The sequence below is a fragment of the Dermacentor variabilis genome, chromosome 6, assembly GCF_050947875.1.
Source record: "Dermacentor variabilis isolate Ectoservices chromosome 6, ASM5094787v1, whole genome shotgun sequence".
In the NCBI taxonomy this organism is placed as follows: domain Eukaryota; kingdom Metazoa; phylum Arthropoda; class Arachnida; order Ixodida; family Ixodidae; genus Dermacentor; species Dermacentor variabilis.
Genome location: NC_134573.1, coordinates 183,574,938 through 183,592,438, shown reverse-complemented (window position 1 = coordinate 183,592,438; position 17,501 = coordinate 183,574,938). Strand labels below are relative to the sequence as shown.

Here is a 17,501-nt window from a genome sequence, read left to right as displayed (position 1 = left end):
AATAAATTGAAGAACTTGAAACTCTCTTTGGGCGGCCATACCATTGAAATCTTACGCAAGTATCGTTTCTCTGGTGTGACTCTAGGCTGCCAGGTAAGATGGACCTAACACGTACCTACTCTGGAATGGCAAATCAACGCCACGGCAAATGAAGTGGTGGACAGAATGGCTGCTGCGGTGCATGCTTTGAACAAATTCACACCATTACCATTTTACGTATCCGACGTGAAAACGGCACTTCGGCGACGGAGGCACAAGTTATTGCCAATCATGTGGATTGATGAGCGGACAAAATCGTGTGTTTGTGCAACTCGGACTCCTTGTAACAGCGCCGGTCCTCTGTATATGTTTCTTGCGTCCATATTTATTTGCCCTAGTTAAATTTGCGCTAAGTCGCACCACGTGGCCCAAACTGAAGCACTCCTCAGCCAAATTTCCCTTGTTACGCTTCACACTCAACCTCAAGATACGGAACAAGTTTTATACACACTTTTACATCGTCAAAGTGGCGTACAAACTCTGTTTTCTATGTTGTGTACGGCCCTCTTCCGAGTGTGCACATTGTGACATTTCAGAAGGTTCTGTAGAACATACCCCAACAGAATGGCCAATATTTGACCAACATCGGGAAACACTTCGCGATCGTCTTGACGCCTTCGATGGACTTTTCTTATTTGTAACTACGTTGCTAGGTCCCCTGGCCCTGTCCCTATAAACAAAGACAAGTCGTGGAAGAGTTGCGCGATTTCTTTTTCTTTTTTTCAACTGTGACCTCATTAGTTGTGCATGGTGCTGTTGTAGTGACGTAATTTTATTTCGCGAAAACGTCTTAACGACTTTGCCGCTGTTATCATGTCGACTTTGTACTTGTCCTGCCATCATAACTTTGCGTGCTTTCATGTGTTGCTCCTTTTTCATCTCAATTTATTATCATTACATTTTTTCCGCGCCAGTGAATTTTAATGTGCTTTGCTTTGAATTGATCTAGTTCAGCAGAAGCAAATGCTGCTCGTGCTTGTCAGGGGTCATGCGCTGACATTGCATTGCAAATTTGTATAAATTCCAGCTTTATTTTGAGCGCCTTGAATATTTGTGGAGGGCATGCAAAGTGTCTCTTTCACTCGAAGGGACTGTGAAAGCTTTCGAATATTACTTTTTTGTACTATTTTCTGGTGTAGTGATTTTGATGTGTATTTGTTTAGCTACGATATTGGGATAGCAGGCTCTTTAGTAGCCAAACTTTCCATACTGCCGCAGTTAATAAACAACACATAAATCGTTTCTCTTTTCATTATGTCTTCTCTTTGTTTTTTGCAGTTGGAGGCTTTCTACGCCATGGTGGGCCAGCTGTTTACCATAGTGGCGTATCTTGTTATAGGACCTGCGCCATTCCTACCTGTATCGCGGTATGAAGGCAAATCATTCGCATACTTTTACGCATTTCGTTCAGAATTGAAGACATTCTGCTCTAGGACCTTCAATTCAATCTAGAAGATTACCTGCTTGTCAGAAGAAACTTTTAACCAAACATATACGCACTAGCATTATTTTACATAATGACTAATCGTGAAAAAAATGGCAAAGCAAGAAAGCGTTTAGCCCACCAACGAGAAACGCAACAACTATACTGTCTGTGATTAAGGCACGCATGCACTTACGTATATGTTCAAGCCAACAAATGCTTCGAGCTAGCAAAGATTCGGGTCACTGCTTGGTATACTGTATGTTCCATGCTCGATGTGCCTGTTCTAGGCTTTATTAAAAATGTATATAGCTCTTTCGGCAAGACTAAAGGCGTCTTTAACAACTACATTTTACGTCGAAATGCCAAACACGCCATGTATTATGTTTTTTATCACCTGTGCGTTCCCAGAAACTATAGTCCTATCTGCAATAACTTGCTTGTCCATTCGCTTTCCTAGAAAGCCTATTTATCTTTATTTCTTTTTCTTGTTTCTTTTCTTTTTTTCAGGACGCTAGCATTGGTTTATATTTCGCAAGTTTTCACCGGCCTGGGAATGTCAGCGCAGTTTGTCTGCGGATACTGCCACGGACTGAGACGTGCTGTGTAAGTCTCCTCTCGCAATCAAACCATGCTGGGCCCACTCTGACGTTTATCGTTCGCATTAAAAAAGGTATAGGCCAATGCTGAAGTGATTCGAGCATGGCCTATTCATTTCAGCATGATTTCAGACCCACCCCCCTTCCTATCCCCTCGTCCGCAAGTTCAGGGACATTCGTACTTGTTATCAGAAAAGGTGCACTCAAATAGGTCGCCGTGCACTGACTGCTAATGCACGCATTTCGACTTTGACGCAAGTGGGCACCTTCTGCGCATAGACTTTTGCACAAGCGTGGTGTGTGTATGCGCAGATTCTTGGCGCGCTTCGCGCAGGCATGCACGCCTAGAAGTTTGACTACATGCTCAACTCCAACTGTGCAGCTGTCGCCTAACCTAAGGGTCACTTTAGTGTGATGTTGCGTTTATATGTATACCTACGCATGTATGTATAATGTGCTGTTGTTTCTTTATTCAGACAACGTGGATACCCCGACAATCTACGCACAAACGGTTTTCTGTCAAGCACAGTGCTCACGTTTGCAGTATTCGGGTGAGTTATAGGCACATAATTATGGGTCATTGCGCATTAACTGTACAAACCATTTGTCTCGACCATCCCCGATTTTACTTGAATAATAATAATAATAATAATAATAATAATAATAATAATAATCTTCAACAAAATACATTCCCTCACCAGAACAAGAATTGGCCTCCCTGGTGCAGTATTCGTGAACTACCTCCCAAATGACTCATTCGATCAACCAGTAGCCCTCAATCTCCAACAGCTGCGGAGCAGCTGACCAAGGCGGCGGTCAGACCTGTAACGCAGCTGAGGGTGCTAAGAATCTCTAGACCCAGACAGGCCGCCAATAGAAACTAGTCCTGGCAACATTTAACACCCGAATTCTCTCGAGTGAAGCTAGCTTAGCAGGCCTCTGAGGAACTATCAGGCATTGTTTGGGATATCATTGGTCTTAGTGAGGTCAGAAGAACTGGTGAAGCCTATACAATGCCGACTAACGACCATGTCATCTGCTATAGGGTTCTCCCAGATAAGCGATAAGGGGTAGGATTCCTAATCCATAAGGACATAGCGGACAACATTGATGAATTCTACAGCATTAATGAGAGGGTAGCAGTAGTCGTAATCAAACTTAATAACAGGTAAACACTAAAGGTAGCACAAGCCTACGCTCCAACCTCCAGTCATTATGATGATGAAGTAGGTCAGTTTTATGAAGATGTTGAATTAACGATCAGAAAAGTGCAAACTCAGTATACTATAAAAATGCGTAACTTCAATGCAAGTGTGGAGGAAAAGTAGCCTGGTGAATAAGCAATTGGCAACTACGGCATCGATTCTAGGAACGCTAGAGGAGAGATGCTTCTAGAATTCGCGGAAAGGAATAAGCTGCGAATAATGAACACTTTTTTTAGGAAGCGTAGCAACAGAAAGTGGACCTGGAAAAGCCCCAATGGTGAAAAAAAAATTAAATGGAGAGAGAGGGAGAGAAAAAGAAGAGAGGAAAGGCAGGGAGGTTAACAAGACACATGTCCGGTTTAATACCCTGCCCTGCAGAAAGGGGTATGGGAAAGAAGAGAGAGAGAGAGAGGAGAGATAGAGAGAGCACAGTTTCACGCACATTTTAAGGTTAGCCCCGAGTCTACACACGGCGGCCAAGACCTGTCGACTTGAGGTATTTCAACAATGCTTTCGTGGCTTTCTGCGCCATCGACGCGTACGGCCATGGTCCAAGACTCTTCATTTCAGAAAATGGTCAAGATTCCAGCTGGTTCAATGCTGTCCGGAGAGCTTAAAGCTCGGCGTTGTACTAGGGACATATACCATCGTTTCTGCCTTTCCAGGAGAGTCGCACATGGGCGTATCCCCTATTCCGATGTGGAAAGAGTAGGCCTTCGTAAATGCCACTCTGACCCAGAGGTGGCACAATACTGTCGCCTCAGAGTGGGAAACTTTTGGTGGCACTTTTATCTTTAAGGATGTATCAGACCTATGAAGATGAGACTGCGGGGGGTTGGGAGAAGACCAGAAGAAATGGAATAGATTTCATGCTTTCTGCCGATCCCAGCATAGGGAAGGATGCTGAAGTGCTAGGTAGAGTAAAGGGCAGGGATTATAGGTTGGTGAGGTTTAGGATTCAGCTCAATTTGAAGAGGGAAAGTGTAAAATTAGTCAGGGAGAAACAGACCAATTCAAGCTCCTACTTGCAAACATATATGCAGCCTTAGAACAGAGAGATGAAGATGACATAGAGGGAATGAATGAAACCGTAACTATGCTGGCTTCAGAAGCAGCAATTGAAGTGTGAGGTAAAGCACCAAGGCAACGAGTAGGTAAGCTCTCCCAAGCAACAAAGGACCTAATGAAGAAACGGCAAAAAATGAAAGTGTAAAGCTCAAGAGAGCAGATGGAATTCGCGGAACTGTCAAAACTGATCAACAAGACGAACATAAGGGATATTCAAAATTATAACGTCACAAAGACTGTGAAAGCACTAAAAGATGGACGCAGCATGAAATCAATGAGAAGAAAACTTGGCATAGAACAAACCAAGATGTATGGACTGAAAGATAAGCAGGGTAATATCATCAGCGATTTCGAAGATATAGTAAAAGCAGCGGAAAAATTTTATACGGACCTGTACGGTACCCAGGGCAGCCAAGATACCTCCACTTGAATTAGTAATGAACGGCTTACAGACGCTCTTTCTATAACTAGCGATGAAGTTAGAAGGGCTTTGCAAGACATGAAACGAGGAAAATCGGCAGGAGAATATGGAATAACAGTTGATTTAATCAATGGTGGAGGTTGAAATCATGGTTGAAAAGCTTGCGGCCCTTTATACGAAATGTCTCACGACATCAAGGGACGCAGAAAACTGGAAGAATGCAAACATTATACTGACTCACAAAATGGGAGACGTTAAATAATTGAAAAATTGTAGGCCCATTAGTTTACTCCCACTATTATATAAAATATTCACCGAGATAATTTCCAATAGACTAAGGGCAACACTGGACTTCAGTCACTCAAGGGAACAGACTGGCTTCATGAAGAGATACCCTGCAATGGATCACATCCATGTCATTAATCAGGTTATCGAGAAATCCGCAGAGCGCAATAAGGCTCTCTGTATCGTTTTCATAGATTACGAAAAGGCAGTTTATTCAGTAGAGATGCCAGCAGTCATAGAGGCATTGCGTAATCAAGGAGCACAGACCGCTTACGTAAATATCCTGGGAAATATTTACAGAGATTCCACAGCCACCTTCATTCTACACAAGAAAAGTAGGAAGATACCTATAAAGAAAGGAGTCTGACAAGGAGACACAATCTCTCCAATGCTATTCACTGCGTGCTTGGAAGTATTCAAGCTATTAAACTGGGAAGGCTTAGGAGTAAGAATCGACGGCGAATACCTCAGCAACCATCGGTTTGACGATGACATTGTTCTATTCAGCAATACTGTATACGAGCTACAGCAAATGATTGAGGACCTTAACAGGGAGAGTGTAAAAGTGGGAATGAAGATTAAAATGCACAAGACAAATATAATGATAAATAACCGGGCAAGGAAACAAGAGCTCAGGATCGCCAGTTAGCCTCTAGAGTCTGTGAAGGAGTACGTTTACCTAGGTCATTTAATCACAGGGAACCCTGATCATGAGAAGGAAATTCATATAAGAATAAAAATGGGTTGCAGCGCATACGGCAGACATTGTCAGCTCCTGACTGGAAGCTTGCCATTATCATTGGAAAGGAAAGTGTACAATCAGTGCATTTTACTGGTGCTGACATACGGCGCCGAAATTTGGAGACTGACAAAGAAGCTTGAGAACAAGTTAAGGACCGCGCAAAGAGCGATGGAACGAAGAATGCTAGGCATAACGTTCAGAGACAGAAAGAGAGCGGTTTGGATCAGAGAGCAAACGGGTATAGACCATATTCTAATTGAGAAGAAAAAAATGGAGCTGGGCATGTCATGTTGTGCGTAGGTTAGATGACCGGTGGACCATTAGGCCTGCAGAATGGGTGCCAAGAGAAGGGATGCGCAGTCGAGGATGGCAGAAGTCTAGATGGGGCAATGAAATGAGGAAATTCGCGGGTGCTAGTTGGAATCGGTTGGCGCAGGGCAGGGGAAATAGTAGATTTTAGGGAAAGGCCTTCGTCCTGCAGTGGACATGAAACAGGCTCATTATTATTATTATTATTATTATTATTATTATTATTATTATTATTATTATTATTATTATTATTATTATTATTATTATTATTATTATTATTATTATTATTATTATTATTAAAAAATAATGATGATGGGACGGACATTTCCCCAAATAATTAAAGTAAGAAAGATTTTATTTGGCAGGTATGAGGGCCATTTGAATTTTCTCAAATGGCACCAAACCAGGCATGAGAAAAAGAAATTGGCAAAAATCGCGTATGCTTTTTTTTCTTTGGCATTATCACAAGACTTACTACAATGTAAGTTGCTAGACATATTTTATTTAAGAACAATTTCGGCACTATTTTATTTATCTGTATTTCGCTCTTAGAAATGACCAGAGACAATTTACAATGAATGGTCGGATACGAAAGCCCTACGATGCTTCTATCTAAATGTCTGCAGAACATGAGAAGCGTTTTTGAACGGGTATACTAAACAAAACTCGACAACAAGCTGGTTTCAAAGTCATACACTGGCGTGAAAATGAAGTCATGTTACTTTTTTTCATTATTTGCTTCAATGTTATTGTTTGTAAATGCGAACATTGCCAAGCTCTGTAGTTTATATAGGCGATGTTCGCGCGTTTTAGCATACGTTAGAATTGTGTTCTAAATTATACGACATCTTGACGCCGCGTGCACCCCTAGGATGTATGTTCATTTTCACTTCTTTACTCTGCCCGTAAAAACCTTCGTTAGAGATTTTACAGTGTGAATAAATAAAATAAATGCATAAAAAATTAGTAATGAAGAAAACTACGCCCAAACCTTTTTCACCAGACATCGTTGTTGACCCGTCGATTGACCAAATACGTGTTCAACATTACTTCATTTCACACGTCTAGTAATTATTTTATGTATTATTGTTTCATCACTCGTTCAGTTATTCTGAATGGCAATACCTACTGTGGATCACAGAACTAGAAAAATCTGAGAAGAACGCGGCGAAATAACATGCGCTGTATGTACCAGTTATCATTGTTAATGCGAACAGTTAAAAAATGACCACTCAATACTAGGCGTGGCAGAGAGTGAGATTAAATAATAGACTAAATAAGTTGTCATTGGCAAGACGGCTATACCTGCATGCGTGGCGACTATAGCATTCGTCTTGCGCTGCACTTTATATGGACAGTGTGTAATGACGGCGCACATGGTCACTACATATTATCTCATACAACCTTATAAAAGTATAGTTTTGCTTCACAACGTTTGAATGAACGGACCATACTTCTGCATCACACCTACGTAGTAAATGTCCTTAGGAACAATGCGAAGCTATGCGGAGCTGTCGCCATCAACACTGTCATGAACATGTCGCATAGTTCTTTACATACATTTATTGTCTTAAAAAACAAATCTATCTCGATTTTTCCTACCTTACTTGCCGATCCTGCCAACACCAGGGCGATGGTGACGCCCCCAGTCGCCGGCTACGTCGTCGAGTTGTACGGCTACAGGAAAGGCACCATGCTCATGTTTGGAATCTTGGTGATATGGGTAAGTCGATACGCACCCAATGCGTTTAGGTGAACTCCCCAGTCGGTTCTCCGCTTCGGGCTTGCACTTACTTCCAATCAGAGGCAAGATATGTTTGTATAGCCACACAGCAGAAAGCTGTACCTATTTATTGGAACTGCTAGCTTCGGAGGACAGTACAGAACACACCCGACGTCTACACAATACCCATGCACGGATGTTCAGCTTAGGTACGGCACCGCGGCTTCACGGCTTCAATGCCCACCAGATTATTCTGCGTAGTTTTGCAACAGCGCAACGAGATGGAGAAAGAGGGCATTGAGGTATCAAATAAGCTGGTAGAAGTATCAAAAGCGAAGAAATATAACCACGAGAACGCAAAGGCCATTGTCGCTATACTGATCTGCGTCCGTATAGGCTCGTTATTCTTGCCCTTCGTCCCGCTTCATAGCCAAGGTTCGTCAAAGCCTCGTCTCACCTGCTCAATCAATAACTGAGCTTTTAACTACTCCGTAGGTACCAGGAGAGCAGCCGTCATTGCGAGTGGCCACGCATGCGCATTTCTTGCGCACGCGAACTGCATTCTGCATTCTTATGCCCGAAAGTGATGGAGCGAGGTAGCGTGTGTGGCGTCTGTGTGCGTTCTAGCACGTCGCCAGGGCGACACGAAGGTTGCACTTCATATGACACAGAGTTTGTTTCGGCTAGGCGCACGCTCGCGTTATCTCGGGGTACATTAGACGACATACAGATTGGACCTTCTTACACACGCGTGAAAATATCGCGTCCACTCGGTGGGATTCGTGGCTGCAAAATCGATGCCCATTCCAAGATCACAAACTTCGCTCTTGTTAAAAGCATGCGCCTGAAATGGGAAATCATGGTACGTCTATAGACCCGACCACAGCGCGCGCACAAGAGGCGAGAAAATATTGAGACGCATATAAAGTGCCTGTTCCGCGCCTCTCTTTTCTAGGCCACCGTGCAGCAGCTGTTCCTGCCTTCGCCATTTGTCGGCCAGTTTTCGCAGCAGCGCAGCAACAGCTGTGTGCGCCAACCGACGCGCGCTGTCGGACGACGCCGTGTGACGCAGCTGCACACTTCGCGACATTCGTTCGCGCACCCAGGTGTCATTCGATCGAAGTATTCCCCGGATGATCATCGCCATCAAAATTTGTTTCCTGCGTGGGTGCATTCAAAAGCACTGCGCCAGCAAGTCGCATGCGTTCTTCGATTAACTTTACTCGGCTTTACAGTTTTGGAAAGCGAGGAAACCTAACTAAAACTAGAAATGTTTGTCTACGTGCATGTGCGAAGCTTTAATCCACATCCGATCCAATGCACACTAGAAGCGATAAAATTTGTTCACACTAAATATACATGAATGCGCCTACTCACATTCTCCCACATTCACGACACATACTGTTAGAACCGCCCCTGAGAGCGTTAAACAACCCAGGTGGTCAAAATTAATCCGGAGTGTCCCACTTCGCATGCCTCATAGTAAGATCATGGTTTTTGCACGTAAAACCCCAAAATGTACTTTTTAATTTTCATCGGAAATAATTTCTGTCTCTTCTTGAAATTCACCAGAAAAGGCGGAACAACGCTGTCACGGGCGAGTAAGAAACAGTTCGAAACAAAACTTTTATAAAATTTGGCAGTGTAGGTATTCCATTGCCTGTGCTGAAAAGGTATTTGTCCTTACCTTACCTTGCAGGCGCCCGCCACTGTGGCTCTCTGGCTACACTCCGTCTTCGGTGCGAAGGAAGCAATTGCAACGTCGAAAACTTCCTCGGGTCCACGGAATCAAGCAGGAACGTCGACGACGCGCATATGAGTTGCCTCGTAGTTTCATTCGTTTTACACATTCTCTTCATTTGTTTCATCTGTATTAATAAATTACTTTTCTATCAACAATCTATTTCATAAAAGACTGCGCCAGAAAGCAATCCGCCAAACTTTTTTTTTTTGACAGTGCAGCTGTCTATGGCTAGGATCCCGGGATTTCTTCATGGCTTAACGTCGACAGAAAACTATCATCATCTGTGGTTCATTCCCCCAAATGCAACAGCTCATTCCCCCATAAGGCACAGGCTACAAGCACTCAGTAAAGTGAAGAGAACAGTGCACACATTTTTACAGCCAAGCTGTTAAGCTCTCGGTGGTCGGCATCTTTCGTGTCCGTCCATGAACAAAAATTACCATCATCAGCGTTGGTTCATACCTCCCTAAGCAAGCAAAAATGCAACGGCTCATACGCCTTGTAATGCAGAGGCTACAAGCACTCAACAAAGAGAAGCGAACAGGTCATACATTCATTGAAATCACGCATTCAACGTACAGAACAGCGCACGTTTCAATAAAGAACAAGTTTAAAACAAGGATCTATGATTGTGCTCTGTTTATTGCTGCCATTCCGCTTCCCCTTTACTTTCAGATTGTCTTCGTGAGTGCTTGAGTAAGCCTTTCCTTCGTTTATGTATACGCCTAGGCAGGCACGTACCCAGGATTTCGTTCCTGGGGGGGGGGGGGGGGGGGGGGCACCCAAGGTAACTTTTCTATGCAAATGAGGGGGGTCCCTTTACTAGTACAAATGTGAATAACGCCCACCATTCATCATAAAAATGCGTAACCCCACAAAAGAGAAATGAAATAACGTGTATTTTACATATACGCCTGTGCGATACACCTCTCCTTTACTTGGCAAACAAAGAACCACGCCAAATGGATTCGCGCAGGAAAGAAGCGCAGGAAGAACACTGCCAAGAACAAGTAAAGAAGCGAAAGTGTAAAATAAAAATTACTTTAGTAGAATAGAACTTCAAAAACAGTAGTTGGTAACAAAGGCACACGGACCGCGCGGAGTTGTGTTACTCCGTCAACCAATGACAGAAGCAAACAAAATCGTTGTCATGCGGCCTTTTCAAAATGGCGTCCTACTTGATCCCTCCGGAGGGTCTGCTGTTCTTCAAGTCTTTTCATCGGCGGAAACAATGAGGTGTGCAACAGACATGGACAAAATGTATCGAGTCTGAGCATTTCACTCTTCAAAAGTCTGCTGTGCGGTTCATTTCACTGCTGAGCCGGTTTTACTCGTGAACCTTCACTGCCAACTGAAGTGAAACTTCACAACAAACAGTTGTAGCGAAGAAAGCATGTTATTTCAGTTCAATAATTTATTAGGGATTCGCTATTCCACTATAATAGGCGAGGGGAAAGGTATAAAATTACGCGCTAATAATTTTATTTTTGTAGTTAGCGCCTTATTTGGGTAACAGAAGAGGTTTGAAGTACGAATTATTTGTAGCCTCGCGGAGGAACACTGGCTAGCGGTTATGAGGGCGTGGGCGGGGCTTCATTGCAGACTTAAGAGGAAGCTTTAGCTCGGGTGCTCCTATCTAAATACATGTAAAAGGAGAATTCGTTTTTCTCAGCAACAACTGCACCAAATTTGACGAGGTTTGTTGCATTTAAAAGAAAAACTTGAACTCTAGTGACTGTTGGTTTCGAATTTTTGCTTTATATTGTCAATTCTTTATTAAAAATTATCAAAATCGAAAATTTTCAGAAAACGAGACTATCAAGTTTACAACGCTGTCTTCCGGCAACAAAATATGATATCAGAATTCTTTGAACTGCACCTAATAGTATACATTTAAAGCGGGCAAAAGTGATATGTTACATATGAGTCTAAAAAAATTAGTAATATGGAAATACACCTTTTGCAGAACCCTTGTAAACAACGTGACGACTTCACATAAGATCTAAAATGACATATCGAATTTGTCCGCTTTGAATGGTCTAATGGATGCCGTTTACAGAACCGCGACATCTGTTCTTGATGCAGAGATGGATTTGTAATAATATAATAATATTTGGGGTTTTACGTGCCAAAACCACTTTCTGATTATGAGGCACGCCGTAGTGGAGGACTCCGGAAATTTTTGACCACCTGGGGTTCTTTAACGTGCAGCTAAATCTAAGCACACGGGTGTTTTCGCATTTCGCCCCCATCGAAATGCGGCCGCCGTGGCCGGGATTCGATCCTGCGACCTCGTGCTCAGCAGCCCAACACCATAGCCACTGAGCAACCACGGCGGGTAGATGGATTTGTAAACTTCGTGCTTCTATTTTTTCAAACTGTCGAATATTTGAAAATTTTTCTAACAAAATTCAGGCACTAAATCGAAATTCCGCTTCAAACAGTCACTAGAATTTAACTGTTTCTCTCAAATGCAATAAATGGTATTAAAATCGGTTCAGGGGTTTTCTCAGAAAAACGTTCTTGCGTTTTACGTGTATTTGAATAGGCCGCCTCAGAGTTGGGCCCGAGCTAAAGCTTCCTCTTAAATTGTATCCGACTATAGTAGCGTTTTTTGAAATATCTCTGGAAGAAATATACAGAAATATATATTTCCAAAACAATCACAGTTCTTTTGGACCCCTTGTTTACTGCTCTAACAAGTAAAGTACCACAACCGACTCTTATTGTTGTTTGGGAAGTTACGTAACGATGCGTGGCCGCCAGTCGCCTACAACCGCGTATGGCGCAGGAAGCTGCGACTCTACACGTACTGCGCCCACCGCGGAAGGTTAGAAAACATCTACATAAGCACAGCAGAGAAGTGGCAACGTTATGAGGCTGGAATGATAACTGTAGAAGCGTCATTCAGAACAGACGGAATGGTCCTCCACTTCTGGCGGCGTTTTCTCTACTTCCTTTTTAAATAAAGGGATGTTGATCCATGAATATTATCATAAACAACGGTTACATTTGTTAATTTTCGCTGTTCCTTCCTGTTTGGCTGTTGCCTTGGCTCTCTCCCTTAGTAGATCGCTTTATTTCTGAAATCCTTGCGACTCTTGTTTCCAGTTGGCAATATTGCACGAAAAGAGCTTTACAATTAGGGAAAAGCCAGACGAGTTAACAGGTGACAGTCATATTGCCTATGAGTTTCAAGGTTATTGCAGGGATTGATGATGGATGCTATCTCGCCTTATTTTATTTTCCACCTTCTCTAACCTATATCACGGATATATGGTTCTGAGGATATGTCAGCGTCGCGGCGAGACGTCACTCGAAGAAATAATTAAACAAAAAGAAAACTTAAACGCAATTGGCATTTTCTCTGGCCGCAACTCGTTCCGTGTGCATACAGACCAGCTGACCACGAACTGAATCCCTTTCCTGGTCCCTGGATCAGTCTAAACGAAGAAGGTTGAACTTACGAACCAACAACGATGGGTGTGACCGTTGAATAGACAGCAACAACTGAATGCATCTCGAGTTAATCGCGTGGGCACCGAATTGATGAGGAAAGTGGCCATCACATCCCAGGAGACGCCGATAACTACCGCCATCCAAAAGGAGTGAAAAAGCCAGCAAAATGTTGACCGCCGAAGAGCTGTCAAGTCTCAACGTGATTTGGCGGCGCTTTAGGAATGTGTATGAGAAATGGTGGTGTGCGCGGGGAGTGGGGGGGGGGGGGTGGTATGCGTGTTAATTTCTGGGGGGGGGCACCCCCCAGGCCTCCCCCCCCCCTTGGTTACGTGCCTGCGCGGAGGTATTTATATTGCTTGACTATGGGCATGGCTTGCTGTTAAATTGACACCACGTAATTACTCGTCTCTTCATAAAAGATTATAACACGCGATTTCTCTCTGCGTTGCCACACATATTCGCAAGTTTCTATAAATATCTTGCATTCTCCGCTAGTTGCACTATGCAGTCCGCATGCATCAGTCCAGGATCTTGTGTTGCATCCTTGGCCCATTAAGCATGTCGGGTAAACCAAACCCTAATTCAGTGATTTCCAGTCTTGTTTCTATGCCATTAACATAAAGCGATTAGGAGAGCAGTAGTCGCCTCGTGGAGGCTATTGTAAACATAAGAGTGACGCCATGCCCTCCGAGATCGGACCGCGCGGCGCTCGATTGTAGAGGCCATGGGAACGCCATAAACAGGCTGAGCAGGTTAAGCAATCATGGCGCCCTAAATTCATTTACGTAACATCGATTCTCTGTGGCTATTGGGCGCCTTCCCATGACGTCATGGGAGAGTGCGATGTAGCATCTAGAGCCAAGAAAATTCGTGTTGAGGGTTACTCTCATTTTGCTTATTATCATAATTCATTTTGCTGTTAGTTCTTCGTGATGTTAGCAAAAGACCTAGAGTGAAAATGGTGACCTTAAGGAAGTGTTGCAGGTCCCTTGAATCTGTCTTTGATGGAATAGCACATTATATTCAGTCATTATTTTTTCATTTAGTTGATTTTCTATGATTTAGGCCTTCTGTATGTGCCACTTAGTGTGTGCCTATTATTGACTGATCCTCTTGAATGGGTATGTGCCATGCTAGAACAGGCATTATCCACATTGAAACAAAAAATGGTAGTGAAATGTCCTCAGTGCAACAAATTTACGCCTTCACGCACATAATTCTTTCCTGAGGTTTGGCGCGTCTGTGCAGTCATCTTGCCGAGTAAGGTGGGTCGGTCCTGGAGATAGTGCAACAGCAAACAGGGCTGATCCCGGTGATGGCTTGATGAAAAGTTGGCCTATCTAGGATACAGTGCCATACGTAATTTTATTTATTTATTTATTTATTTATTTATTTATTTATTTATTTATTTATTTATTCTATACTGCTGGCCTGGGTGTCAGGCCTTAATCAGGAGTGATCACGCATAATTTTTTTTAGCAAAGCAGTTGCAATACATAACGTCACAAAGACATGGTGAAAAATACAAAAATAATTGAACACATAAATAAAGAATATTGCATTATCTATAATGGCATGTATGATTATGCAACCAATACAATGAGAAAACAAAAACAGGATTGGTTCCCGAGTGCATTTATAAATAACTCTACTGTTTCACATTCTACAATATCAGCTGGTAGAGAATTCTATTCGCGGGTTGTTTTCGGGAAAAAAATGAATTTTTCAACGTATCAGTGCGATTTATAAAATCTACAACTTTCTTAGGGGGTCAAAAGCGCACTGTACCCTCTTGGGCTGGTTTTATATACAACGCCTTACCCATTCAAATTTTATCATGAAAATCTAAATAAAAGAATTTCAACCTTTCCGTACTTCTTTGTCGCCCTTCAAGTTCCGTTTCTGTAAAGGAGTGAGGGTGACGTCTGCCAGCTATAACAATTAAAGAAAAATGGGATAGATTTTCTTTGAACTCTGTCTAGCTTTCTTTATGTTGAGCACAGTAAAGGGATCCCACACTACAGCTGCGTATTCCAACGACGGTCTAATAAATGTCTTATGTGTGAAAAGTTTTAGGTCCGGCGTGGCCTTTTCAGGCCTCCTCCTTAGACAACAGAGCTTTTTCATGGCCCCTTCTTCAATGTACTCTACATGGTCATTCCATTTTAAGTCAGGTGTGAGTATTAATCCCAAGTATTTATGTCTAGTGACCTCTGACAGAGCGTGATCATCAGTGCGGTAAGTAAACAAAAACAAGTTATTGCTTCCGCGTCACTGTCATTACGACTGTTTTTTTTGTAATTATAATTATTTGTCATCTGCAAATTTATACACCTGCATGTGTGCAATGTGGATAATGCTGTGTTTAAGGTTCCTTGATCACTCGGACTGCGAATTTCTTCATATAGTATGCAATCGTCCGCAAAACGTTTTGTTTCTACACATACATTTTTTACAAAGTTATTGATGAATAACAGGAAAAACAATGGCCCTAAAATTGACCCCTGTGGGACTCACGTGGGCAGCGCAGTGGGAGTTCCGCGTCTTGATACTTTACAAGGCAGGCACCAAATCGCTATGCTGCAAAACGCGGTTGCACAAGATTAAAGATGTTGTAGTATTTATTTAACCGCTTCACGAAAGCTTCGCTTCAGATAGACTCAACATGTGGATTGGATCTGCATAATTTTTCAGACTTTCTGTGCAGCTCACGAATACCTCCTTAGTTTTCTTCAAAATTAGTTTGTAATTATTCTTAGGATATGAAGTGAACGTAATGTTGCTTAAACAAGTTTGAAACAGTACTGTTTCGCTCTGGAGTTAAACTAGAACTGAACTTTTTTTTTAACAGGAACGAAAACTGTAATGAGAAAATTTCCAGTTCGACACTCGCACTGCTCACACTACAAGAACTGCGCCAAATGACCGATAATAACGAAGAAACTGTAGTATACTTGAGGAAATAATTTGCTTTCGGTTTTTCTAAGCACTGAAAAAAAAATGCAAATGTCACGATTTTATAGGTCTCTGTATATTCCAGTCCAAGAATAGGTTCCCATACACGGTAAATGCCCATTCAATATTCTACACAATGTTTATATTCTATATATATATTGTTCACATGTACAATATACAGCTCTAAAAAAACGCTTATTACGTTGACTGCGTATTACTACTTATCACTTAAATCACCACGACAAAACTAAACACGAACGAACCTTGAATCTCGCAGGCCACGAACTGCGGATGGCACTTTGTTGTGAGGTCAATAGATGACGCTTGCATGCCGCGATAAAAGAACGAGCTCGAATCATGACGTTTACCCCCATTCCGCTTCAAAGGGGATGCCCGTATCACCCTCGATTACCATCCACTAAATGCAGGTTTGAAGCTTTACTAGGCAAAAAGGAAAAGTGCGTACGTTAGCACGTATTTCACGAATTATATATTAGGGCGCATATGCTGTGTGTGATTGCTTGCTGTTACAGAACAGCGTGGAATTGTCACCTACATACTCTTCTCAAGGCCAATTAGGAGTCTTGAACGTTGTATTAATGAGTCGGTGCTCACAAGTGCTGTTCTTAGTAATTTAGCTTAGTTAAGGAAATCAAATAGTCAATGAAGCAACAATTTTTTCCTTTTCTTTCTTTTTCATATGATCGCTTTCGCGATCTATAATAATTTAAATGCAGATCTCTACGATCTATAGAATTAAGTCATTTTTCGTTGCAGTAGGGCTTTTGTGTGGCATACAAGATTAAGTTTGTGAAATATGCTCCAGCTCTCTCCTATTAACGCAACACCAGTATGAGGATGATGAAGGCGTCTGCAAGTATATAACGCGTATTTTCAGGTCGCCTACTGAACGAAGGTGTTCCACCGCACCGAGGCTTGTGACGCTTGGGTGATCACTCCACTTCTCCAGCTGTGGAGACATATGTATCCGAAGGTTCATGACGGGTTTCATCGAAAGCGTCCAGCGATGGCGGCGCCGAGGCCGAAAACGCACTCGTGAGGCGTTCGTCATTGAAATGCACTGTATGAGATGCGGGGAAATGTGGCACCGTGGCACCCTGCGGTGTCTCTTCTTGCCTGCTTTGCAAATGCGTTCTGTTTGGCTTTTGTATCACTGCCTTGCATTTATCATTCGCCTTGGTCGCAGTGCGTTATGAAGCGCTGCTGTAGAAGCATCTGATGCAACCCATACGAGATGCTTACATCGATTTTTATACAAATTACTAGGGAAAGTATGCTAGAGAAACAGCTGGTTTGTTGGCCTTAGGTGTTGAGTTTACCTCGTGTCCTCTGTATTTGTTCTTTGGGGAGGCCAGCAATTACTAATTCGTCTACATTAACCCACTCATCGCATACCACACACAAATGTCTTGGGACTTCAGTTCGAGCATGCTTGTAGAAATGTGCTGAACACTCTCAGTGTCATTTGCAATATCAAGATCTGCAAATAACAGCGCTGTAATGAATGA

The 17,501-nt window shown here is 42.6% G+C and overlaps 1 protein-coding gene across 5 annotated transcripts in view; it reads left to right on the top strand.

Annotated features, from left to right (window-relative positions):
- The window catches only part of LOC142585930 (MFS-type transporter SLC18B1-like), a 63,671-nt gene extending 53,491 nt beyond the window's left edge, over positions 1-10,180 (top strand). For all 5 annotated transcript variants that reach the window (XM_075697039.1, XM_075697040.1, XM_075697043.1 and 2 more), the window contains 5 exons: positions 1,318-1,406; positions 1,973-2,068; positions 2,538-2,612; positions 7,721-7,814; positions 9,514-10,180. In XM_075697039.1, coding sequence (XP_075553154.1) covers positions 1,318-1,406; positions 1,973-2,068; positions 2,538-2,612; positions 7,721-7,814; positions 9,514-9,633 — 474 coding nt within the window. In that variant the 3' untranslated portion in view covers positions 9,634-10,180. The remainder of the gene's footprint in view (positions 1-1,317; positions 1,407-1,972; positions 2,069-2,537; positions 2,613-7,720; positions 7,815-9,513) is intronic.
- Positions 10,181-17,501: the final 7,321 nt, after the last annotated feature.